Genomic DNA, 26158 nt, shown 5'->3' with positions numbered 1-26158 from the left:
TCCCCAGTGTAGCAGCAATAGTGGGGGAACAGAGCTGGGCACCAAGACCAAGTGTCAAGGGCTGTTCCCCATGGAACAACTTGCTCTATGTTAGCACCAGGCGCCAGCTCTCAAAAGCCAGGCCAGCTCTGCCAGCACAGAAATCAGGGCGGTCAGGCAGGCGACAGCAAGGGTAGCACAGCAGGAGGCAGAGCCGAGGCAGAGCTCGCAGAGATGGCGACAAGTGGAGTCGCAGGGGGCCTGTGGCAGCTGCTGAAGCTGCTGCTTTCCCCTCCCTGGGGAGCTGCTGAGTCCCTTCGGGGAAGGCAGAAGGTGGCAGGCAGGCAAAGGGCTTGCGGCTGGGCCAGGGCTCTGCTGCTGTTAACACTGGTTCTGTTTCTTTCCTGCTAGCTGCGTGAGTGAGAAGGCTCTGCTCCAGCTGCCTCTGTGGAGATTGTGGCTTCCTGAGGACTTTCTACTCTTCTTGATGTATTCAAATTATTTTAACTCTGAGACACAGCTGTGAAAAAGGAGGTACTGCTTTGTAGATAGGCTTTTATAGACTAGCCAGCAATGACAGTAGTGTGAGCTGCATGAGTGTCCTGCCAGTACCTGTAAGAAGTAGTGCTTGCCCTTTATCATTTTGCCAAATAGGGTGGGGCTTGTGGGTTTTTTCTTTTTTTTTTTTTTTTTCTTTCACTAGCAGACTTAGTACAGGTACAGAGCCTGGCTTGTGCCTCCAGAAGAAATGCCATGGCCACAGAGCCTGGCCTCTCAGTATACTGTCTAATGAACTGCAGCATTTGGCTTTAGCTACCATCTCCCCCCACCCTGTGGCTGGTGCTGCAGACTTCTGTGCTGCAGCTGGGCTATTGTGAATGTTAACTGTTCGCAGCAAGGCTCTGCTGTAGAACAGGTGCTTTATCAGCATCACTCACCAAGGGAAAAAAGTCTAGATTATCTCAGAGAGCGAGCTGGCCGTAGATGGAAACAACCCTGAAAGAGGTAGGGTGAGGTATCAATTTAGATGGTTTAGTCTTAATCCACAGCAGCTCTGCTTGCTTGAGAAATGGAACTAGAGCAGAAAATTACAAAGGAAAGTACAAGGGTAAATTGTTTCAGGGAACTCAGTAATCTGGATATGCTTGAGGAAAAATGTTCTTTAGTTTTAGAATAGCTTGCTGCAAAGAGAAAGAAGTTATCAACCTTGAATCAGGAAGAATACCTGGCATCGCTGACCATGAGCCTATTGCATTCACATCTCAGGGCACTGGTGTCCTGTAAAGAAATGAGACTCAGGTGTTTGTGTATGTGATCACACACAGGGTAGCTAAGGCTTCACCTGTGATCCAGCTGCCTCAGAAGTACGAGACTGTAAATATTTTGCCTTTTTTTAACTTAAAATAAAATTGTCATTTCTCATGGCAATACAGCTCATAAGAGTTTGAATTTTCACTACACCTTTTTCAGGAGTTGTCATTCTTTGTGCAAGTTCTTATATTCTTCTAATTTAATACTGCTTATGAGGTGGCTACCATCAATGGAGACACTTTTATTCTTATTACCTAAAAAGTCATCTTGCATAAGCAAAATTGTTTATGCAATTTATTTTTGGCCCACTGCACTGTAATAGGAAAAAAAAAAGCACAGAAATAGTCTACACATAATTTTTGAAAACTGTACCATTTATTAAAGTGCAACCTGGGGGCATGGTCTTACAGCAGTGTCCCATTGGCAGAGGGAAAAAAAATATACATACCCCTTCACTTGAACTGAATGTAGAACAACAAAGCTGGAAATAACTTCCTTTTAATGATGGAAATACTTTTATTTATTAACCAAATGGCACAAGAAGCTTTAGACAGTTTTCCCCAAGAGGGCTACACTTGCATATTAAAAGGAACAGCATAACCAGTTCCTTGGGTAACTGGTGACTTCAGGACAAGTCAGGGTATCTTCCCACAAACAAACAGGCCACTTGGGAACACAACCTGAGCTCCTTGCAAGTCAGCCTCTGTCTGTCTAGCCCCAGTAGAAGCCTAGTGGGAGAGAGCCCCTAACATGCGTACGTTAGAGTCAGTCCCATTAGACTTTGCTACGTCACAAAATCAAGTGGCATTCTCTTGGTCTGAGTGGGTTTTAGCCTTACAACACTTTTTGAATAAAAGTCTATAACGTAAGTTAAAAATGGGGAGAGACCCCCTAAAGGTACAGCAATAAGATGCATCCTCTTCAGCTTGTTCTGTCCAAGTCAATAGTGTTCTTTGCCTCTCCTGCAGATACTGCAGGCCGATTGAAAGCAGCTTCCACTGGAAGCTAACTGTAGCTTCCCCTCTTCTACAGCATAACCATAGACCTCTAGCTAAGAGGAAGCAAGTCAGCCTACCTAAAAGACCTAGAGAGGGTCAGCTGTTTAAAAAAAAAAAAAAAAAGAAAAAAGATAAATAAGAGCTGAATATGTGTTACGGTGTGTTCTGGGTCCCCTACATGTATTGGTAACACTACAGCTGACCTGTTCCAAGCTGGTGCAGGTCTTATTCCCCAGCCAAGGACACTAGTCCATGTAGCTAACAGCAGCAGATACAAACTGAGACCCATAGCATAGAGCTAGTCCTGTCTTCCCTGCTCCATATTGGCCAGTGCCCTAGCTACACTGGACTGAATTAGTGGTGGCTTAAATACTACTTCCCCCCCCCTTTTTTTTTTTAATGGCAGTATATAGCTCGCACTTTGAAGCGCAGCACAAATACACAGTCTCAAAGCAGCGCTGGTCTTGTAGCCTTCCTACTGCTGAAATTAAGCAGACTAAGCCAAATAAAACAATCATGCATAGTTTCAGCCTCTAATAGGGCCAAGAAATGATTTTTTTCTGTCTCATCGTGCCAGGTTTCACTTTGAAACACGTTCTCCTTTGTGTAACTTATTGGGGTACAGAATACATACAGGGCGAGTTGCTCTTCCGACACTGAAAGCAGCAGGTCTGTGTCATGCCAAGAATGAGAACTTCTACTGATGACCTGGGCTATATGTATAGCAGTGGCAGCTGGGTAACTGCTCGCCCCCAATCCCCACCCCATCCCTCCTTAAAACCCAGTGCAGCAAAGACACTAGTAATTATATCCGCGGATACAAATTTTGCAGCCGTTGTCTGCTCTGCCTCAGTGAATGAAAGACACTATGCCTAGTCGAAGCCCTTCTTTCTTTTTATTTTTGCCAGGCTAGTGCCATCTACCTTACTAGGGCTTTGCTAGTACTGCCATTCCAGTGCAGCTTAAATTAAATGTAGAGAAGGCTTAGGACGTCAAATTCTTTGTCTACCACAATCATTAAAATGGGGGGGGGGGGGAGAACCTTCTGAAACACACTTGTTTAGTACTAATGGCACTAATGACATGGTCCATTTGTGACCATGTGACCATTAGAGAGCATTGATTAGTTGTTTAAAAACAGCGGCCACATTGTTAGCCTAGCTGTGATCAGAGATGCATGAAAAGAAACGAAACAGGATTCCGGTAACAGAACTTGCCCTGTGCAAAACCACTCTTAGCACTATAGCAGTCAACCTTTCCTTAAGCTACAGGCCCCTGAACTTGGCCCCCAGCCAGGCTGAAAAATCACAGCCCTCACAAACAGCAAGGATGAATTTTTGTAGTCATAGTCTGCTCACTAGAAGGAAGGTTAGGAAATAAACAGCCAACCACAAATACCACAGCAATACGACCTTCCACTGCCCTTGTTATCCGGCTGTACATGGCTATGGCTGGAGAGACCCTCTTCTATCTAGAAGGTAAACTGGTGTCCAAAACCAGGTGCAATACTAAGCATGCTTCCACTGCATCGTCTGGCCATATGCTGGGAGTGTCTGTTCAAAGACGGGTAAGTACCTGGAGCAGGCAGATGCGCACTAGTTCACGCTTGACTAGACAAGTCTGCGGGTTTTGTTGCTTTCCTGGCTCAAGTTTGTTCCATCATTAGACCAGATGTAGTATTTTAGGCATCAACCTCTATTCTAGGCAACCAACTATCCACCCTGCCAACCCCTACTCAGCTTCCATCTAGCCCAGCAGGAACTGAAACCTTAAGTTCTCAAGCTTCCTCTCTTTGCATGCCTGGTGCTGTTCTGATTTTGACCTAGCAGAGTGACTTGAAACTGCTATGCCAACTACAGCTCTGCAGCCCAGGCACTCCTTAAATTTCTTTTGGTAGGAGTTCACCGAGCTTGCGCATGGCTGCAAGGGGAGGGGACATGGCTCTGGGTCTGAGTGGTTTGGGCATTTATATAACAGACGGATTCTGGGTTTCAGACTTTGCTCCCAGGCCTTTCGTTCTAGGTTTGCTTTATGTAAAAAGATCTTGCCCAGTTCCCAGCAGTAATGCCCAAGTGAGCCTCCCCACAGCCTAGAGTTAAGCATAACTGAAATTTAAGTCACACCTTAGTTTAAAAGCCTTTTCCTTGACAGCTCCTTACTTAGCATTCTATCAACTGCAATTTCTTAAGTATTTAACTCGGGCTGTGGCTTCCAAGCAAGGTCTCTTAGTGTGTACAGAGGAACTCCATATTGCAGTAATTCACACCTTCTGCAGATGTAGCCCTTTGTTGTTTTATCATTTTAGTTTGAGGATGTGCAGCAGACAAGGATAAAGTGAAGAAAGAACGGGTCAAAGGTAGATATTTTGTTAAGGTACAGTCCACTCGAGGACAGATATTGAGGCACTTCTGGGAGGGGGATAAGCAAGACAAGTGAGAGTAACTCTATACGCTCTTTCGTAAGTATATAGCTACTGTCTTTCCTCTGCCAGCTGCAAAAGATTCACAAAGTAGAAGCTCCAAACACGCAGTTCAGCGTCATTAGAACGTTCAGTTTAGAATTCCCACTAATATACTTAAAGAGAGGAGAAAAAATATCCATTTTCTAATTCACACCTATCTGGAGCAAGCCTGGCACTCAAGTCAGTAATAACACTGTCATCTGAGCTCATCGGACCCCTTTTGTCACTTCCAAAGGGCCTGTGCTAGCACTGACCACGGGACTCCAGATTCAGTAAAATTCAAGTCCATAACTGACTCTTTTTTTTTTTTTAAGCTAATGGAGTGTTCCTAGAGGAAAGACAAGATAGGTGAGAAATTTTTATAAACATGTAGTTAGAGGGATGGGGAAAAGAGGGTACACGTTCTCTCTGAATCGTCACATCAATAAGAGCCTAAGAACGGGAAGCATTGGCAAGGAACCAAGTAACCAAAACATGCACTTGTGCAGCTGAGGCTCCATTCAAAGTAGCAACACCCCAGACACTTGAGATTTTCACCCCACTGCAAAAACCTTAACAAAACTAGAAGTTGTTTGTTTTTCCCACTACTGCTGCCTTCTTCCTCTCGCTGCTGTTTGCTGGAGAAGACACTTTTTATTTAGAGCCCCATTGGGCTCTTTGTGTCAATGTGCTAGGGATTTTTTTCCCCCCATAACTTGCATAGATTTATCTTCTCACCTGTCCTGTGCCCATCTCCCGCACTACTAGTAAAATAACCACTTACAGAGAAGGGTCAAAAGAACACCTTCCCCCCCCCCCCAGCTTGCAAACGAGTTATCCAGAGTGTCCAAAAAATACCATCTCTGGTTTAGAGTGGATTTGGGTACTGCTGTATAACCCACTGAGTGACTACAGATGGGCTATTTCCCAAATGTAGATGCATCATCTTCAGCAAGGAGAGGACTTGGATCAGGTTAAGAACAGCCCTACTCCCACAGAAAACATGCCCGGAAAGGAAACAGAAAAAAGTAGCAGGAGAGGGGCAGACCTACCCCGACTTACTGGACAATAAAGCAGCCCTTGCCACGTAGGAACAATCAAGTACCCTTGTAGATAGCGTCACCTGCCAATAAATACTGTTTCAACATGTTCAGTGAACCAAAATGTAAACGTTCTTGCACATCTGTGACAAAAGGAGTATAAGGTCCTCTCCTCTCAAAGAGGGGAAAGTTCCAGGGAGATGCCAGGTGAGAGAACTATGGTGGTGGGAAAGCTGAAACACCGCCACTACGCTGTGTACCTGCAGCAGCGGGAGTCTGTGGCGTGAGGAAGTCCCCGTTACAGTTCTGGGCACACAGCACAACAATGAGACTCTCAGCAGGGCACCAAGAAACAGCCAAAAAAAAAAAAAAAAAAGAAAACTAACTCAATTTCACAACAGTTTTTTTTTTGTTTGTCTTTTTAAGGCCAATCTGCTACATTTTTTACACAGAAAAAGAGCAGTTTATGATCAACAGTAAAGTCCAGAACCCCTGAGCTGAGGTTCCTTCCACAGCAGAAGTATATATGTGACAGTCCTTTCTTCCCAATATTCAAACAGCTCAAAACCCAGGAAGTTTTCTACAGAAGCCATTACGGAAAAAGCTTAAAACAAAAATTTCCTAGAATCTGCCAGGTTTTTACTGACTTACCAGCATATTGGGATGTAAAAGGGAAAGGAAAAAGTAGCAAAAAGTCACCTTATGCTAAAATGGAGAACGTACCAAAATCTCTTCATTATCAGATCAATTAAGAAACAGGCTCATTACAAGAAGTACAGGAGGTAAGGTTATTTTTTAAAAAAGGACCTTGCCTTTGTGCTTTATGAAGAGCAAGCTTACAGTAAGCAAGCTCACATTTCAGTTTTTACATTATTCCAAGTTCCTTTTCACCTACCTTCACCTGCTCTAAGCCACAGTGCCAGCATAAACCCTCAGAGATGATCAGTAATTTTGCCTGGAAAATCTAAGATCTTGCCCACAACGCTGCAGTACAAAGACAGACACAGAAATGCACAATGAAAAAGAACACTCGGTTGATCTGACATAACAGATATGCAGGGCAATACTTAAAAGGTTTCTCTTCACAAGCATGTGATATGTGACTGCAGGAAGGAAGAGGCATTTACTTTTTCCAAAGTAACTTTCTCAGCATTTGTGAATCTGTAAGTTTAGCTAATTACAGATTCGGAGTCGCAAAAGAAACTGCACTGAACACCACTCAGGGTCCGGCCAGGAACAGGCAAACAGAGGAGATATTTAATGCTGTTTTGCTTAGTTACTAGAATCCATTACTTTATGTATCTGAGATTCTGTCACAGCCAAGACCAAGTTAGGACTAAATACACTCTGTGCTTAACTTGTGAAACACAATACAGACTGCAGTATGATATAGGACAAAATAGCATTTAACCTTTGAATTTCACAGGTGGCACCAGTTCATGTCTCACTTTCACACAGTTTTGCCATTTATTTGCTGAATACACACTTGTATCAAAGTACTCATCAAAATGGCACCATGTCTGGCATGAATTCTGCATCTCTGGTAAGTGAAGTGTGGCAGTAAAGTGGGCAGGGTAGGAGCACGGCAAATGGATTCTCAGACCAGCAAATAGCAGAGTACCTCCCCCCCCCGCCTTCCTTGCTAGCAGCAAGTGCTGTTCTGCATCTCTCCCTCACAAACACCAGAACGCTCAGAGATAATACGGCTATAGAGAGGCAGCATCTTTACAGGATGGGGCTCCAATAAAGGTTAGGGGCCAAATCAGGTGTGAGCAAAGAGGTAAGAAGAAGCACTCTCCCACTGGGGTTTAGAAGGAACCTGCGCGGTTATGAGGAGCAGTGCAGTACCTGAGAGGAAGCCGAGACAAAAGGGAGACCAGCCTCTCGCTACAGGATTCAGGTTGGCTAACGTTTGTTAAGGAGGGCTCGGGGGTGCAAAGGGAAGAGACAAGACAGCACAGCTGCAACAGCGGGTCAATCTGAGAAGCTAAAAATTACAGGGGTTGACAGCAGCTGGCTCTCCCCTTCCCCTGGGGATTCTCTGTTCCAGTTCCTAGAGTATGAGCACCCCTTTCTTCAGCACCTGCACTTAAGTTCTTAAATTTGCAGATTTTTTCTTTTTTTTTTTTTTAAAAATATCCCTGTACTTTAATCACGAAAAACCAGTCCCCACCCTAATTCTACTAAAAACATGATTGTCCATAGTTGGAGGCTTATTGAATAACCTCACCCCATCACCATTAAGTTACTCAAGTGTCCAATTAAACAGCAGGCAGCTCAACCTTTAGTTAACACAACTACAAAAACTGGATCATGCTCTCTTCTCTCTCCCCCCTCCTCCTCCTCCTCCTCCTCCTCAAGAGAGCTCTGTTACTTCTTTCTAAGCGCCAGCGCTACTCCGACTGCTACAGCTAATATAGCTACTGCAGCAGCCCCACCGTACAGCAATATAGATTTCCCTTCTGGCAATAAGATAGGCTTCTCCTCTGCAGTGGAGGATTTCTCTTCCATTTCTTCCAAATGGCCCTCTTTCCCCGCTTTTTTCTCCCCTGGAAGCAGTATTTTCTCAGGTTCTGGTGCAGGCTTTTCTTCTGACGGGGCTACTTTTGGAACAGGTTTACTTAATATGGGGATTTCAGGTTCAACAGGCTCTTCAGACACTTTTCCCTTTTCCTCCTGTTTTGTACGCAGAAGCGCAGAGGGATGTGCTTTTTCAACAGCCACAATTTCAGCTTCAGGTTTTACCTCCTGTAAAGAAGCAGGGGGTTCTGGGAATGCCGCCTGCACGGTCTCTGCAGCGACTGCTGACACCACTGCTTCCTCAATCCCCTCTGGTATTTCTTCCTTCTCCACATGCACAATATCGGAGTTAGAAGAGTTGTTCTCACTCCTTTCTTCACCCCCTCCATTGCTATCCAGGCTTTTGACTTCTTCAGGATCCATGGCCACTTGCTGCCAGGACTCGGGTCCCAGGGAGACTGGCAGGCTCTCTGTGTGCCAGCTCTGACTTGCTGACAGGGAGACGGGCAGGCTCTCTGTCTGCCACGACGTGGTCACCGTGGGGGACTCTGGGGGGCTCACCTGTCCCGAGTTGTCACTAGTCAGGATGTAGATGTCATTACTGTCCTCTGCAATGATCCCTGGGTACTCTTCCTCTTCAGATTCCAAAGTAAAGACTGTCCCCTACAAATGAAAAGGAGGACACAACACATGAGCAACAAGTTCAGCATCACCTCCCCTGTACGGGGAGGAACAGGACACCTGGAAACTTAGTAAGGCTGGCAGCAAGATCAGAGGGCCTCTGCAGGAGCAGGATTTGTCTGACCTACATTTCAGAAGAGATTACAAAACCCAGCTGGTCCTACTGGGATTTTCAGAGAGCAGAATCACTTACAAGAGCTTTGCTGTGAGCCCTTCCTTTCCTTGAAGCTACTGCATCACCAAGTACATTGCCAAAACATACAGTTATTAACCAGAGAAGAAGAAACTCAAGTCCAACGCAACAGGTATGCGGGCCCAGTTGAATCTCTCTCCCCTCTTCATTTTGTGCAAGTGCTCTGTATTGCTTGCCCATTTTTAAATAAGGCCTTTTCTGTATGTTATTTTTATTGCGCTTCCAGTGCTATCTGAAGCCTGCATTTCTATTTTGCACCAACAAGCTGTAATTTATAGTAATTCTCGTAATCTACTAAGAACTAATTTTGCCGTTCTTAAAGTAGTTAACTTGTGTGGCCAAAGTTACGATGCCAGACTTGGAAAGTGAAGTTAAATCAAACAAATGATCACAGACACCCAAAAATGCAAAGAGGGTTTCTTTTGTTTTCTTACGGCAAAGGTTGACATTCTAAACATTTGATGCTTGGCTCCAGTTAGAGAAACTGCAAGTGTAAAATACTGATTCCCCCTTGTAAAAAGAATAGCACTGTAGAGAGCAGTCATGCATGGACTGCTGAATAAGTACCACATTTTCCTCTTTGCTTCAAAAGGAAAATTACAAGAGAAAAAAAAAAAGTCCAAAAGAAGAATCTAAGATGTGTGTGATAGCAGGAACATAAAAATAACAGATGGAGGCAGAGGAGAACCTCAAAGTTGGCTAAGCCATGTAATAAAAGCCTGTGAAACCAGAGTCAAACGTTAGATCGCTCTATTGTTCCTAATAAAAATTTGAACATTTTACCAATTACCGCAGTACTACGAACCTCTTCAATGTAAATTCCTCTCCCAATTATCAACCTTTCCAATTCAGTCTTGTTATAACATGAAGCACTGGGGGGAGGGGGGGGAGCAGGGCGGGGAGGGGATCTATTCTTAGTCTTTCTCCCTGCCCCCTTCCACATACAATAGTTTTCCTAAAGCAGTCCGAGCAGCTGTCCTCCTCTTTCTGAAACCCTTCCCAACACCTATGAATTTGGGTTTTGGTTCTGCTCCAGTCGCCTACCAATGGCTTTTTGATAACTCCCAATTACTACTTAGTTCCTAATACGCAATGAATTCAGGGCCTACAAGTCAGTAGCTTCTAACTTCTGGTAGGCATATCTACTAGGCCAGCGGCAAACTGCTTTTCTCTCACAGAAGGGCGAGTGGTCTGGATTCTCCATAAACATGGAAGTACTTTCTGCAGAGCTACCAGACCCACTGCAATTCTCCCCTTTGCTAGAATAGGGAAGGATGTCAGAAAACAAAAATGAACAAGAAAAATCCTAAGTTGGCAAGCACAGGAGAGAAGCATTAAATTGGGACTTGAGTGATTTATGCGACTTACAGACAGTAACACGGTGCAAATTATCACCCTATCGATAAACTTTCTGACAAGGGTTCACTGAAGATTGAGTCACGTACGAGTGTCAAGTCTCTCTAACCATTCCCTCAAAACACCTTACCATTCTGTGAAACTGGATGGACTCATTCCTGGAGACTTTACAGTGTAGGCTGTAGCACGGGAGAGCACTGGGAAGACACGGATTTCATAATTGATTTTGATATTACAGAAGTGGGATCTAAATATCATCTCCTCAGCCCACTGAATTTTGGAAGATACATGTGCACCGGTAAAAGCATTTTGTAGAACACTTTAAAATGAACTTTTCTTGAAAAATTCATTTAAATTGCTTGGATGGCAGAAGTATCACCTGGATCAGTAACAGCTTCAGAAACTCTGAAGAGAAATGATAAATAAAATTCCTCAAGGGGAGGGTTAAAAGTTATCAAGCTGTTCACTAAGCAACTGAAGAGGCCCACAAAGTCTTGATGCAGAAGGAAATAAAAAAAAATAAGAGCGCATTACATTTATGAAAATGTTTAGACACCACACACAGGCCAACAGATCCAAAACAAGGTCTGTCTTATGAGCTGTAACGGAGAATTCAAGATCTTGTTTCATTCGGAAAACAAGCATTTTTCAAATGCAACTCATCCCATGGAATAAAATAGACTTCTAGGACCTAGGAAGAAACAACAAGTGTTCCAAAGTAAGGGCAAAGAGAAGAAGACTGAAGAAGAGTAAGTAAATGAAAATGGATCCAAAAAGACCAAATACTGACAACTGCACGCCAGAGTTCCTCCAGAGCACACAGGAACAGAATTCAACATCCACATGCAACATCCTTTCGTCCTGCTCCACTGGAAACTCAAAATCAGAAGCAAGTCAGTCACAGTAGTTAACTTCAACTGCCTTGTGTTGTTTGGAAAGGAGGCCCACCGCCCCGGCACTTAGAGATCATACATTTGCTCCTTCAATCACTAGGATTTTCTATGGATGTTGGTTAAGTAAGAAATAGTCTCACTGTAATATAAATATACTAACAGCCCCCCCCCCCCCCATGAGTATAACAAATTCTGTATTTCCACAGTCTTTACAGATTCAGAATAACTGCAATTAAACAATGAAATAATTAAGGGTAAAACTTGCAATCTCATGAACCTCTGACACTACCCTCCTCTCCACTCAGTATTACCCTTTAATAAATCATAACCAACTTATTTTTTGTTCATAGCTCATCACAACACAACAGACTACATTTGTAATCTGATGCTCGCAGAAACTAGCATCAGAAGAAACTCCACATAACTGATGAGAGTTCTGGTCTTCACAATAGAATCTGTGCCCTTCCAGTGGCCTGTGATTGATTAAACATGAAGCATATGAAGGAAATACTTTGAAATCGCACTAAGCTTCTACAGAATTATGAGTTTTGGAGTTTGTCATAAACTTCTTCCCAACAATAAACTAAAAAATACACTATTTAGGACCATATTCGGATTGCCTAGATTCCCCTGAAGTTCTTACACCAAGACAATGGGGAAAGTCAAGTGCCTTTGAGCAGTGACTCAGTAACCCCCAATATCAATGAGGGAGCCACCTATGGTTAGTCAATAGGGATTAGTAGGTAAAGAGGCTGTGATAGAATTTAAGCCATCCGAGCATTCTTCAGTACTTATTCCTCTAACCTTTGCCTCTGTTGTATTCCAGATCTCCCAAGCTAAAGTTTTTCCTTTTCCTCTCATTAACCTCATAACTAAGGAAAATCGAAGTTGTTCTTTGGGGGAAAAAAACACCCAAAGACAATTTGGCAATGAAAAACATTAACAGGTAATATAGACAAGGTCTCATCACAGCTGCTACATGGACTGGCAGCTGCCCAGGCCAAGCAAAATATTTTAGCTCGGTATGATATAATGCTACATCCACGGTCTGCCACAAGGCCTCCTTCAGCAGGTTAACACACAGATGGGGAGGCCCGTTTGGTAGTAACACTGGACAGCACTCCTATAATAAGGATCAGGCATTAATTATTCTAGTTACTTCCACATGCTAGGGCACTTTTAAATGTCACGTGACTGGATACACACTTCTCACAGCATAGAGGTACATCAGGGCATATGCTGAGAGTAACATGAAAAACTGCTTTGGGGAGGGTAAGGGAACGAAGGATGGCAATAATGGGAATATGGGCAATGCTCAATGTTTCAAAGATTTCATTAATACACGTACAAATGCATACACACCTATTTCACCTCCAGCAGAAGGGCCAAAGAGGTTCAAGCATTCCTTTTCCTGCACTGTGAAGACGAAGACTGAATTGACCCAAAAAGGTTTTTCAGGGGTTCCCTATAAATCAGGATAATTCCTTTCTTTAGCAAGTCCTTACAGGCCAACAATTGTCAGTGCCTTGGGGACAGAATTCTCAACGCTTGATAGACAGCCCAAGGCTGAAAAACCTGGGAGAGACCTAAAATACTAAGTGTCAACCTATAATCTCATTATTTTTTCATCAAAAGCATTTGAAGTTTTAATCGAAAAGTCAGACATAATAGGCATCATTTTGGATGCAAGATTAACACTTCTTGAGCTGAATTATTCGGAAAAATCAAGAGGATCAAGCTAGGATTTTGTGCTGGCTGGGTTGGACATTGCATTTTTCTCCTGTGTTTTTTTTTTTTTTCCTCCTTTTAAACAACTGCCATAAAAAAAATGAATGACATTTAGGACAATTCTCTGCATTCATTTACAGATGTGACCCGGAAGCAAAGCTCCCACAGACAGATAACTCAGGACAGGATGGACCATCTGGAAGGATTTTTAATAACCTGAGGCTTTATATAAGCCATACTTTGTGGATATAACAATAAATAAGAAATATATGCACGTTTCTTTGCCTGCTTATCTACTACGAAGGGATAATCTACTGCTCCAGACCGCAGAGATCAGAGTTACCTTTTTTTCTAGTGTGGGACATGAGACTTGCAAACTTGAAGAGCTTTTCCCCACCCAGCACACCTACAGAATGACTTCGTGTATGTCTACAGAAGCAAGTCCTTCACCTCACCGCGCCACACTACCAGTCCTCATTTCAACCGCTACTTTTTGAGGGAAGAGTTGGCACAAGTCATGATTAGGAGAAGGATAACTGGGCAGTCCCCTCCCTAGCTAGAAAACAATAAGGATGATCCATGGCACACGGTGCAGTCTTGGAGAGAAGACCAGCTCGTTTCTGCTGGGGGTGGCATTTGCAGATTTAAAAAATGGAGCTCCGCAAGTCAATGACTATCCTTGGCCTGTGCAGTTTGACTTGTACAAATTTTCCACGAGACTTCTACAAGTGACAGCACCTTTAATAAACACGCTATATTCCCCCTAAGGGTAAATTCATAGCATAGTCCTCATGGTATAGTTCTTATGTTCGTATGTCATAGCTCACACGCATTCATTTGTGCAACATGAATGTGTATGCCGCACAGTGAGCTATATTAAACAACTATAAACTGGTTTAAAAAAAAAAAGAAAAAGAAAAAGAAAAAATACCCTGAAAACTACTACTACAGGCTGAACCTATCAGTTTGGATTCAGCTGTAGTCCTGCCAACATCAGAAATCAGAATTTTCCTGAAATTCACCCTCAGCAGTGGATTCCGAACACTACAAACCTTTAACATATAGCCAGAAACTGCTGCTTAAAGACAACTGTCAATTTTCAATTGCGATTTAAAGACAATAAGCATAAAATAACGATTCAGGACTTGGAACCTGACCTTCATGGTGACTCTATTCTTTTTCATAGTTTTCTAGTAGAAAGGTCTTTTATTAATTGCATTGAAACAAGCTGACTTTAACTACATTAGTTATTATTCAGAAAAAATTCTAACTCTACTTAAGAAAAGTCTTATTTACCAGAATATTAGTTTATGCCTCATTTATGCAAATCTGCTTCTGATGGAAATTGATATGCAAATTAAAACTCAGAATGTCTCAAAGATAAAAATAACTTTTTTCTCCTACAAAAAAAAACCATTGCCTATGTAACGGAGATGCTATTAGATAATGCATGGAAAGAGAGATGCCCATTAAGTTACCTAACAGAGCACTAATTGCATCTTAGATAGGACTTGGAATACCTAGCCCTGTAAACCACAGAAGACCAGGCGCATGCCAAGAGACTTTCTAATTGTTGTGGAAGCTCTAGAACTTTAAGTTGACAAAGCTGAATGTTTTAAGAATTTGAAGTCAAAAAGTTCCCAAATTATGACTGAATTGACCAGTACCACACCAGTTCCTTTGTATTGTCTTCCCAAAGCTTTAAATATGGAGAAAGTGATTTTACTTGGACTTAGAGAATCTCTGCAATTTGCTTGCCGGGTTGTACTGCTTTTGTCAACTCTGGTGCTGAAGCCACTGCATTTTCCTAATAGCGGAAATAAAACTGCCTAACTCACACAGTTACATGGTACATAGCATCTGGCTGATGGTTGCCATTCACACACATTAATTTGTGCTACACGAATATGGCACATATGGTGAGATAACGTACACAACACACAAAGTAATCTACTGGGTAAATTTCTACCCACCAATTTTTCTGAGCCCTTAAGCCAAGCTAGTAAGAAAAGATAAAGTAGAAGTAGCACATCTCCCAGTTTCCCACTGACCATTTCCTCAATTCCTCTGCTAAAGCATCCAGAACCACCCTGTTCGCTTGTTCACCTGCCAGAAGATGCCCAATTAACTTACTCTAGAACCAAGTTTTACCTAGACATTAATGTTTGCTCTAAAACAAAGAAAGTTGTACTGAAAATCTTCCAAAACAAGTATTCTTCAGTTAAAAGTGTTCTGAAAAGCCTGACTGGTTTCTCTGGTTCAGTTCTTAATGAAATGTAAACACACAAGTAACAGTTAACTCTCTGTTCACACTGCTACTGAAGTGCAAGAAATGACGCGGTGAAGAAACTCACTCAAAATTCATTTATAAAAACAAACAGAAAAGCTATACGGCCAAGCAAGATTCCCATGTCTCACACCAGAGGTCTTGATTTTGTCCAGCACAGGTAAAAATTAAGTATACTGGTCAGACAGGAGTGCCACCTTGTGGAAAAAATCTGTTCTCTGAACTTCAAAAAAAAAAAAAAAAAAAAAAACCTGAAATTCAATAGGCCCATATACAAATCCCAAGAAGAAAAAATCCTTCAAGTACAGGAAGAAAAGTCGACAGGCTGGGCAAAGCAAGTGGCAAGTTCCAGAAGAGGAGTCTTCACTACAAAAAAAAAATCCTAAAACAAAAAAACCCCAAAAACAAAAAACTCAAAAAACAAAAAACCCCAAAACAAAAACAACAAAAACCCACCACACAACACAGTAAGTTCCTTAAACTGGAGTTACTGACTTTACCTTGTAACATATCCTATCAAAGGGAAATGAGGTTGATTAAATACTTTCTTCGCACTCTGAGAGCATCACAGCAACAGCACAAACACTAGAAACCCATCAAATGCATTCCTGCTTACAGTCTAGCATCTGAAAAACAAAAGGCAATGAGTCATGAACTGGCCTGTGTCCAGGAATCCCGGGAGATCTCCCTCTAAAGAATTAAGCACATTTCCCACACTAACAAACTTCCCCAGAGAGGGGAATGCAGATGTCATATGATTCCTAGCTCTAATACAGGAGCAGCCTTACACACCAGTGAAACAACAAAGTGCCCTCTACGCCGATGCCAGAGCAGGAAAGGCTGCGCCCACAAACTACCAATATAGTTGGGACAGCTTTGCTCCAGCCTAAAGCAATTCCAGCTAGAGATTCCAGGCAGTCTGTGCCTCAGTATTCAGCCAAACCATTTTATACCTCTTCAGACACAAGTACACGCACAAACTCTTTCTGAATTCAGACTACACCATTGCTATGTCAATCCTCCAGAGAAATGGGTTATAAAAGGGTCAGGAAGCGATGTCCAAATCTAAAACACTCTTACAAGATAAGAAGTAACAAAAAACTCCCATGCATCTAATGTATTATTTCTCTATATAAAACTGTTAAGATAGGGGGAGCCAAGAAAAACAGCAGAATTCACAAAAAGGACTATCTGACTTAAAGCTTTTCATAAAATAAGAATAAAAAAAAAACACATGAATGAAAACAAAGCACATTGATATTACAATTACAGCCACTGCTCTCAACCCTTTCACGGAGTATTTTGGCTAGAATAGCCTGCAGAAATGATCCCATTCCTTCTCCTTCCCTCCAGCATATCCTCCACTATCTGCAGAGAATCAGCTCCAAAGCAGCGCCTTCTAAGATTTTAGTTTCAGCAGTTTAAACTCAAGTAAATTCAGTAATTTAGAGACCATTTCTTCACACAGAGTGATTCGAGGAGCCTTGACAAATATTGTTTTAGGCAGGTGGAGAGGGAAAGGAGATGCAGTTGCCCAGTCACACACCATTTAAGTTTTTTTCTTTCAACCACAGTGCATTAAAAAAAAATCTATTATAGTACCAAAGAAGTTGCACTGGAAGAAAAGTGGGCATTTCATTGACACGTTCCATGATAAAAGCATAACTATTTTGAAAGGAAAACTCCTTTATAACACTTCTCTAGTCAGACTCCCCTTCCTTGCCTCTCCTCCCTACTAAACTTCCTTATCTTCCCTCCAGTGCAGCACGCCTGTAGATTTCTGCATTGTCATTCTCAAGGCAGACACCTGGACTGCTGCGGGAGGAGATTTTAATCTCCGACTGCGCAAAGTGACTGCCTTGCTTCCCAGGGAGCACAAGTACCTCTTTACTCTTCTTTTCCTCCAGATTTTTGAACAAACTCTAGTACATGGATTATCCAATCACCAGCAGCAAAGAGAATGTCAAAATCAGTAGAAAAGTACCAGACAAAATACTAGAGACAGAGCGACTCTTTTAAGGTTGAGATAAGAAACTATAAATACTATGAGCATATTCCAAACAAATTTACTTTACCCTCTTCAACACAGGCTAATGATTAGTTAAATTCAAATTCAGACCGGAACATTTTAAGACACGGGCCCTGGGAAGGCAGAGAATTTCAGTCATGGGTCACAAATGCAAACATCAGTCTCCTACTGAGAGAAGAAAGGTTATTCATTAAATCCCAACAAACACAGACTACATGCACTTATTTCAGCTCTTTCAAACAAGTGAAAAGCAGATGGACTTGTAACATGAACACGAAGCTGAAAAAAAGAAAAAGGAGCTAGCTTCCAACTAATCTTACATTTTTTCCATTCTTACAGATATTCACAGATTATTTCAAAACAGATGAAATCTGGCCATAAAAACAGGATATGCAGAGCTTGAGAAAAAATAAATTACTTGAGAGATAGGAGAAGAAGAGGAAGAAAATCCTTACCAACTGACTGGCCTTACTGTGCACTTTTCCAGGAGACCAAGAATTGCTTCTGATGCAGCACTATTCAGCCCTGGAGAAGTCGAGACAGAGCAAGACAGAGAGGGAGGGAGGGTGGGAGGGGAGAGGAAGGGAGGGGAGGGAACAGCACGTTCACTGCAAGTCCGTTTGTGGAGCCCTAACATTGCTTTCGGGAAAGAGAAGAACTAAGCTACTGCCAAATCAGACTGGGAATTGCTTTGCAATGGTTCAAAATGATAAGGGAATGAGATTTTAGAGCATGACCATTTGGGTTCAAAACCTAGAATCAAGAGGAAGAAATGCGTACCCCAGATGCAGCTATTTGGAGAACTTGAAATATTAGGCAAGCCTCTGGTTCCAAAAGAGAGACCATACTGAAATTTAGAGTCAAACAGAATAAATGTAAGAGCTGCAGCCAAACCTGTCACTGAGAGAAGTGAAAGAGGGACTATCCAGAAAAAAAGTAAGACTTCCCTGCTTTCCTATAGTCCTCCAAACTCAGCTTGCATCTACCTTCAAATCTAAGAGATTGTAAACTAGATGGGAGTAATCCTTTCAACAATTTATTCTCACACATTTATGTGACAGCTGCATCCAAACACCATACAGTGCCTTGAAGGCAGAAACTCCTGTTCTGTAGACCCTCCTCCTAAAGCAGTAAAATACACCAAAGGGAATGGGGGACAGAATGCAACATACACATTAGTAATGAGTACAATTCTAAAGCATGACATGTGCTTAAAAATAAAAATAGGCCAGTCATTCTCCCACCAAACAACCAACCGTTATAATCCAGTCCCACTCTGCAGTTAAAAGTTAACTGAATTACGATTTTAGTGCATGAACAGAGAAGGGGGAGGTGGCACTCGTTGTTTCAATACATCATACCATCCCCAAATCTCTCTAGAACAGAGATGAAAGATCCCAAAGATACTTCTGGGGGCTCAGAGGCTCTATATCTAGTATCCCAAATTTTCCATTCCTCACAGGCCTCACAGATTTCTTGAAATCTTTTGCACTGCTACCCAATCTCTTAACCTTCATTCTCTTGAGCTAGCAAATTTGCTTCTAGTAACTGCTCCTCATTCAGGTACCTTCCTGGACCTACAAGCTTCCCATGCCCACAAAACAGCTTGGAATCTGGCACACAAATACAACCTCCAGAGCTCTTCAAACTGTAGAGCGGCACATCGTTATGCAGCAAATGGGCTCCCTGTATTACTATGTCCATAAAACCCCTACCCCACAGGAACAGCAGCTGGAAAGAGGACACGCTCAGCTAGCTCCTTTCATTCCTACTGGCTACTTCCCTTCTGGCAAAGTTGGGATTCAATCCAAAAATGGAAGATTCCAAATGATCCCAAATGGTGCCATAGGAAGAGAAGGAACCTGAGTGGCTGCAGATTTTTTCAGGTCTACCCCTGAAAATAGGCTCCTGTAAAGCTCTCCTCTGCTCCTGGTCCACACAACAACAGATATACAGCTCTGGTATGTTTTCATTTTTTTTAAGCAAGCTCTAGGCTTCCTCAATACACAGTAATTCGATCCTCACACCACTCTAGGATAACACAAAACCCGAACCTCTTACTGTCATAACAGTTACCATTCACTGCAGACTCTTAGGTTTATACATCGTCCTTATGGCTCCAGCAAAGTATTACTGACGACCTGATCCGCACAAACAGCTCCTGTGGCAGATACTTATCTTCAAAAAGGCAAATCACACGCATCCTGGCTAACAGCATGCCATGTGGCTCTCCCCCCAGCCCTTCTCAGAAACACAGATAACTCTTCCACTTGCGCTCTGCCCTCACTACTGCCATCCCTAGAATACCATCCTACAGAGACAGGACAATCTGAGAAGTATATCGCTCAGCAAAAATGAACATTGTCATTACAAGAAACAAACGGGCAGAATAAACCCGTACGCTCCCTTCCTCCAAGTAAAACCACAAGCAGAGTAGGTCCCCCGGAGCAACCCTACCCCAGAGCAACTCACAAGGGCTTAGTGCTGCTACCTTAACTCAGCTGGAAAGGGTTTTCATCACCTTGTCTCTTTCCTTGCTTTTTCTGCTGTTTCAAAAATAGTTCTGGCTTGTTTGCTGTGCTGCTTATGTCAGTCCGATTTTATGCCTGAGTGGATGTATACAGACAAGCTCCTAGCCCATTAAACACTGACTACCCAGATCTGTACATACATGCACAGTCACACAAACACAAAGCACATCCCCCTGCTGCGCAGGCAATGCTGGAAAGCTGCTTGTTTTCAGAGGCTTTACACCGTAATAAGTATGTCTACAGCAGGCCTCAAAAGAGGGCTACAAAATAGACCACTGCCTTTTCTGAGATAAAAACAAAACAAAACAACACAACAGTCTTACCTGGGCCTTAGCGCTAATATCCATCTGTTTTGAAGTTGCAAGTAAGGACGTTCACTGTAATGAAAATACTCTGAAATCCTGATGCATTTATCAAATGAACTAAAGTCCAAATGTGTGTTGTTTGCAGTTGTTTCCATCCATTAAAGACAAATGAAAAACCATTTAGGGTTTTAAAAACCATTCTCCACTACTGCCAGGAAGGGCAAGGGTATATAGGAAGGTGCAGACATGTAGAAACAGACTACTCCTAAAGAAAACTACAGGTAAAATCCTGAAATATGAGAAACTGAATGAGATTTTTCCTACTAGCACTTTTTAATCACTGGATTTTCCCGGTCAGGTTTAAAAATAAATAAATAAATAAATCAACTTGCTGGAGCCATTTCACTAATCTCAGATTAATTCTGTTCAAATCTGGCACTCTTACCAAAGCTAGCATTCTGAAGTTTAACCTCCTTCAGCACAGCTCTACCAGCTGATGACCGAGCTCATCAACTGTGATCAGATAAAATGCAGAGGTGGACCATAAGAAGGGCTTCACTCTGACAATTTCCAGTGCAAACCTTTTAAGAATATATATTTTTTAAATGCAACTTTTCCAGTATGCCATAACTCAAGAGCATAGATCAGTATGAATGTAAGATTTCCGCAAGGAAACATAGTACAAAAGAATCTTGATTGCTCATTCTATCCTATGCAGGTTCCTGTATCTCTATAAAATCCAATACACGTTAGCTATTTTATCACTTATTATAAAAATAAATTAATATCTATTGGCATTTCTGTACTAAGTGCTCCCCAAATACTTACCTGCTAAAAAGCCTCTGAAATTTAAGAGGAAGAATGTAACACACACCACTTCCAGCTGTCACTGGAGTATGAAGACAACATTAAAAAGATGAGTCTCTTTTCTTTTTCCGAGGCCAGAATCTCCCCCTCCTTTCACATACTTACCCCTAGCAATCCCTCCAACTTTCACTGCTATTAAGACTACGACCACACACAGTTAGAAATAAGCTTTGAACAGAATATGGAAATTAAGAGCTGTCTTCTTACCCATCCTCCTTGCTGAATGATATAGTCTGCAGAATGGTCTTCTAGATATGTCACCCCAAAATTCACAAGTGCACTCAGTGGTTCCTGGCCCCTTCTGGTCAACTCCATCAGAAATTGCTGTAGCAGAACCAAAGGCACCAAGACCTTCAACAGACAAGAATTAAGAATGAATACAGAAAGCACCATCAAAACTACTGCACAGGTGAAACGGAAGAATTCATACAGTCCATAGAAAAGGTACAAAGGTATCCTGGACTATACTCTTCATTTTTTTTGGAAGACGCCAGACAGAAATATAATACAGAACAATAGGAAAGAATCATTTAATCTGACAAGCAGAACACCACAGCGTAACTTAAGACTGTCACAGAACAGAACTGCAGTGGTTTCTTGAGGCCCGTTTTTTCCCAGTGGAGGACTCAGGTAAAGAAGCAGAACGGGTCCAGAACTTGCTACTCCAGAAGTGGCGAAATACAACATCATAAGTAGTTTGAAGGGATACGCCTCCAAAATGTATTTAAACACCAAACTCATATTCTTGAATAGATGTACTGCATTAGAATGTCTCTTTAGAAGTTCACTCTCTCTATTCAGACAGGACAGAGGCAAACAGCTTCCCCCAGCCTAACACCATTACAGGCATGTTTAAACTGACGTATACAACCCCCCTCCATATTAAACCCTCTCTCCTATGCCGAATTTAACACGTGCAAAATTCCCTGCTTCACCTCCAGCTCCCATTCCTCCCTCCAAACCTTTTATGTTTCAACTTAATGCTCAGCCTTACCTAAACGTGAATTGCTCTGGAAAACGTAGTACTCTGTGAACCCACCTCCTTCACATTATACAGTTCTTCTAGACACTTCACTCTGAAGTTATGTTTTTGATTGCCTAAACAACAGGCAGTTCAACTTTTAAACTCTAAATTTATTCTCCTAGAACACCCAAGAGCCCTCTGGGCCAAGTTTATATGCAGCACTTTGCCAAGTTCAGGAAAAACTGCTATGAATTGCAGTCATTAACATCTGAAAAGGCCCTATTATGACACAAGAGAAAAATATTATTAAGTTTTTACTGTGTTTAGTTTGTGACAACTGCAGTGCACATCTATTCTCTGTAAAGGCTGCAGAGGGTCATTACAACACTGTGCAAGGGAGAATGTTGTTTCTTGTCTGTAAGAGGGGAGATCCAGTTTATTACTATTGCTTAGACTGAACCTTGAACGCCTGCTTCCTTTCCCATCAGGAGGCTGATATCCCAGTCTCCTCCTCCTTCAGCCTGATTTTTTTTTTCTGTAAATAACCTTTCATTACTGTTCCTAGATATGACATCTTAGGATGCAAAGCACAGAGGAAGAAGCAGAGGAAAAGCAGGCTGGGTTTGAGACTTGTACTAAATCCAACGTGGAGTCACACTCAGATGGACACTAAAACAGACAAGACCTTAAAAATGCTTGTCATGATAAATTTAAGATATTCGAGCTTATTAACAATAGAGAGCGTGCAATACTACAAAGGACAGGTTATATTACTTTCTTCTGGAAAGAATAGTTAATGCTTCATTCATTTAACCAGGAATGAGACGACACTTGAATTTTAAAAGATTTGGGGTTTTTTTTTTTGGAGATTTTTGTAATTAATCTCAAACCAGAGGCAGAAAAGATGAAAGCTTACAGTTACATGGAGAAGTGTAATGAGCAGGTCAAGGAGAGGTTAAGTGTCAGAAGAAACTTCAAACTGCTTGGATTAAAATAAAATAGCATGCTGTCAACACTAGATATTTTTCAGAGGCTTTGGGCACACCCACATAACTCTGGGACAGCATAAACATTCAGATCTCAAAATATTTAACATCTACTTTTAAGCTGAAGAAAAGAGAAACAGGCAAAAAAAAAGGCTGCTTAGGAAATTAAGGGAGATCAAATGTTGGCACACTGTGGTTACTTTCTTCCTTTGCCAAGTTAAACATCTAATCCATCCTTTCTTCCCAGATTTAGCCAGTCTCTGGCAGGCCTTAGGGGCAAGGGATCAAATTCAAGCCCTAATCTTCAGTCTCCTGCAGACCAACACGCACAGCCTGGTTTTGCTTTCACCCTGAAGTTACTAGAATTTCTGCTTTTGAGATCAGCAGCAGCAGGAACAGGTTTGCACAGTGTCATCCTAAATTTGTAAAAGAAATTAAGTTCATAGTACTTCGATAAAGGTTACCAATAGCCCTTTGTATGTAAGCGTAGCTATGTGAATGTCAATGAGATTTTAACTAGGCCAAAGTAAAATTTAGTCTTAAAGCAACTGCAATTTCCTCCACGAGTGTGCACAGGAAGGCATGCTAAGGCTTATTTAGATTTTGACTGAAGAAAAGGCATGTACAATAACAAGCAGAGCATGCCAGAAAATACTTGGTGGGAGAAAGCTTCTAGGGAATCATTAAACAAAATATTACTTTACTCTCACAAGCTTTCTGATCACGTAAATGAAACATTTCTGTCAATTATACTATGTCAACCCCACAGTGCAATATTACAGATCTAACCGTAAGCAAAAAGAAAATTTAGTACAAAGAAAGTTCAACTAACGTTCTCAAGAAGCTGTATCCAAAGTAACTGCCACTCCTGTATATCTTTCTACTGTTTCAACATGAAAATTCATATAATTCTTTACCCAATTATTTCTTCCATTTCTGTTATATTATCCTCTGGCTCCTTTAATTAGTAAAAAATGGCACATTCGGATGACTGCGAACCTACTTACCAGTTCATTTGACTCTAAATAGCAGTATTTTTTATTCTTGTATCTGATACACAATAATGGGATTGTATATTTGTTGAGTGTATACATAATACCTAATTTTAAGCACAAAGCATAAAAACTCAAGAGCGGGGTATTTCATTACCAGATTTTAAAATATACCTATTTTATTACAGATATATAATTCAAATATAATTCCCTCTAGGTTTTTATTATTATTATTATTATGGAGAGAGACTTATTTCAAATACAAGGTGAAGATTCCTTCTTACCTTTACAAAAATCCATCATCATTCCTATTATTCTCACATCATGATTTCTGAGAAACACATGACATATTTTTTTCTACTGAAATTCCTTTACTGAAAACCAGCACTTCAAATATGCATGGGTGTACTTTGCTTCTGTGGGATGTAAACGGAAGAACCGATATTCCTATGCATTAATTTACCTTGCAGTTATTTCCTCACTCAGCTGACCATCCATGTTTTAGTGACTGAAAACATTCCTCCACATTCCATGCACTAGTCAATTAATCAAATCTCTTCAGCAGTTCAAACGTACCAAGGCACTCTGGTAAAGGTCCACATTGTTAAATGGAAAAATAACAGCTATATTTAGAAGTGGCTCCTTTCTGCTCATGTTTGCCTAATGAACAAATCCTGTGAAAAAAGGGATGACTGAAAAATGACACATTCCCAATTCTAAACCAGACTGGTCAAGCCTTTATCATTAATCCAACCAGCTAACTTAACTATATCAGCCCAAAACCTCACAAAAGATGATATGCTCTCACCACACACAACACAGAGCAAAATTTGCAAAGACTGCTTTGAGTCTGCTTTGTGCCACGGAGATACCAGGCCATTAAAGGATCAGTGTGGCTCTCTGAGTTCATATTAAATAGGTGGGGCTTTCATACATACATATTTATCATAATACATATACACACACACGTATATCTGTATATATGTAAGCTGGATCTAGTAACTTGACATGCGTGAAATCACAGTAAAAAAAAAATTGTTCATTCTGACTTGGGCTTCTCACAATGGGTTGCTAAAAGGGACCACTGCACTTTTCCTTTGACAGCAGAGACTCAGAAATGTAAAGCAAGATTCTATATACCTCTTCATAGACTACTAAAAGCAAAAAGAACATCATGCCACGCGAGATACCACTACTGAACACAACGTTTGCAGCTTACATTTAATTAAAAACACACTTCATCCTACTAGCTTTAGTTGTTTTATTTCTTCTAGTCTGGATCAAACCATAACCCCAGATCACACATGTACCACCCAGCGTTCCATCTGCACAAAGGCATTTCCACATTTTTAACCATTTGACATCTACCAAAACGCCTGTGCATTTTTGGTTTCTGTTCCACCCAAGAAATTATAGGATATGTAATGGCCATGGGCATACAAAAGGGAGTGAGTTATTCCTCCGTTCAGCTAGCTCAGCTGGTTGTTTGTTATTGTTTAGGCATAAAAGGGCCAAAGCCATTTGCTTCAGTTTAACAATAATATTTTTTATTAGAGGGATCAACATTCTTTTTGTGCAAATTGACAAAAACAATTTGACAAGCTCAACAGAAGACATATCTTTATGAAAAATCTGAGGAAGTACTGGGAAAGTATCTACAGACAGCTCTCTAAAGGGAGCACTGTGTTTCTTGCTTTCTCTCAGAGTTTTACTATTAAGTACATTTAAAATGGAAACCATGTTTAATCATTATAAACTACTTATCCTTATTCATTTATTTGTCTTTCCCTCTTAAAGCAGTCATGGCCTGGGCACATCATCGCTACAATAGTGTTAGCTACAGGAAAGAGGAGAACGCATAACCTAGAGAGATACAGCCTCTGTTCTTGCAGAAACGTATCAGTAAGTTTACAAAAGCAGAAAAGTTTCCTGATAAGAGCCAACTTAAACATACACCTTCCCGGCTTTCACAAACCTGAGGCCAGCATAGCCTCATTTTGCTGCTGTAGGCCTGCTAATTAGACCTACTCTGTATGTCTATTTATAATTACATTTTTA

The 26158-nt window shown here is 41.5% G+C and overlaps 2 protein-coding genes across 12 annotated transcripts in view; one reads left to right on the top strand and one right to left on the bottom strand.

Annotated features, from left to right (window-relative positions):
* The window catches only part of BID (BH3 interacting domain death agonist), a 30303-nt gene extending 24154 nt beyond the window's left edge, over positions 1-6149 (top strand). For all 9 annotated transcript variants that reach the window (XM_068947676.1, XM_068947654.1, XM_068947652.1 and 6 more), the window contains one exon: positions 391-6149. In XM_068947676.1, the coding sequence (XP_068803777.1) occupies positions 391-402 (12 nt within the window). In that variant the 3' untranslated portion in view covers positions 403-6149. The remainder of the gene's footprint in view (positions 1-390) is intronic.
* An 838-nt stretch (positions 6150-6987) lies between these two features.
* The window catches only part of BCL2L13 (BCL2 like 13), a 44024-nt gene continuing 24853 nt past the window's right edge, over positions 6988-26158 (bottom strand). For all 3 annotated transcript variants that reach the window (XM_068947617.1, XM_068947624.1, XM_068947632.1), the window contains 2 exons: positions 21366-21509; positions 6988-8951 (listed from right to left, as the gene is read on the bottom strand). In XM_068947617.1, coding sequence (XP_068803718.1) covers positions 8139-8951; positions 21366-21509 — 957 coding nt within the window. In that variant the 3' untranslated portion in view covers positions 6988-8138. The remainder of the gene's footprint in view (positions 8952-21365; positions 21510-26158) is intronic.

Source organism: Struthio camelus, chromosome 1, assembly GCF_040807025.1.
Source record: "Struthio camelus isolate bStrCam1 chromosome 1, bStrCam1.hap1, whole genome shotgun sequence".
Taxonomy (NCBI): domain Eukaryota; kingdom Metazoa; phylum Chordata; class Aves; order Struthioniformes; family Struthionidae; genus Struthio; species Struthio camelus.
The sequence above is the reverse complement of the archived record's forward strand: the minus strand, read 5'-3'. Positions and strand labels throughout refer to the sequence as shown.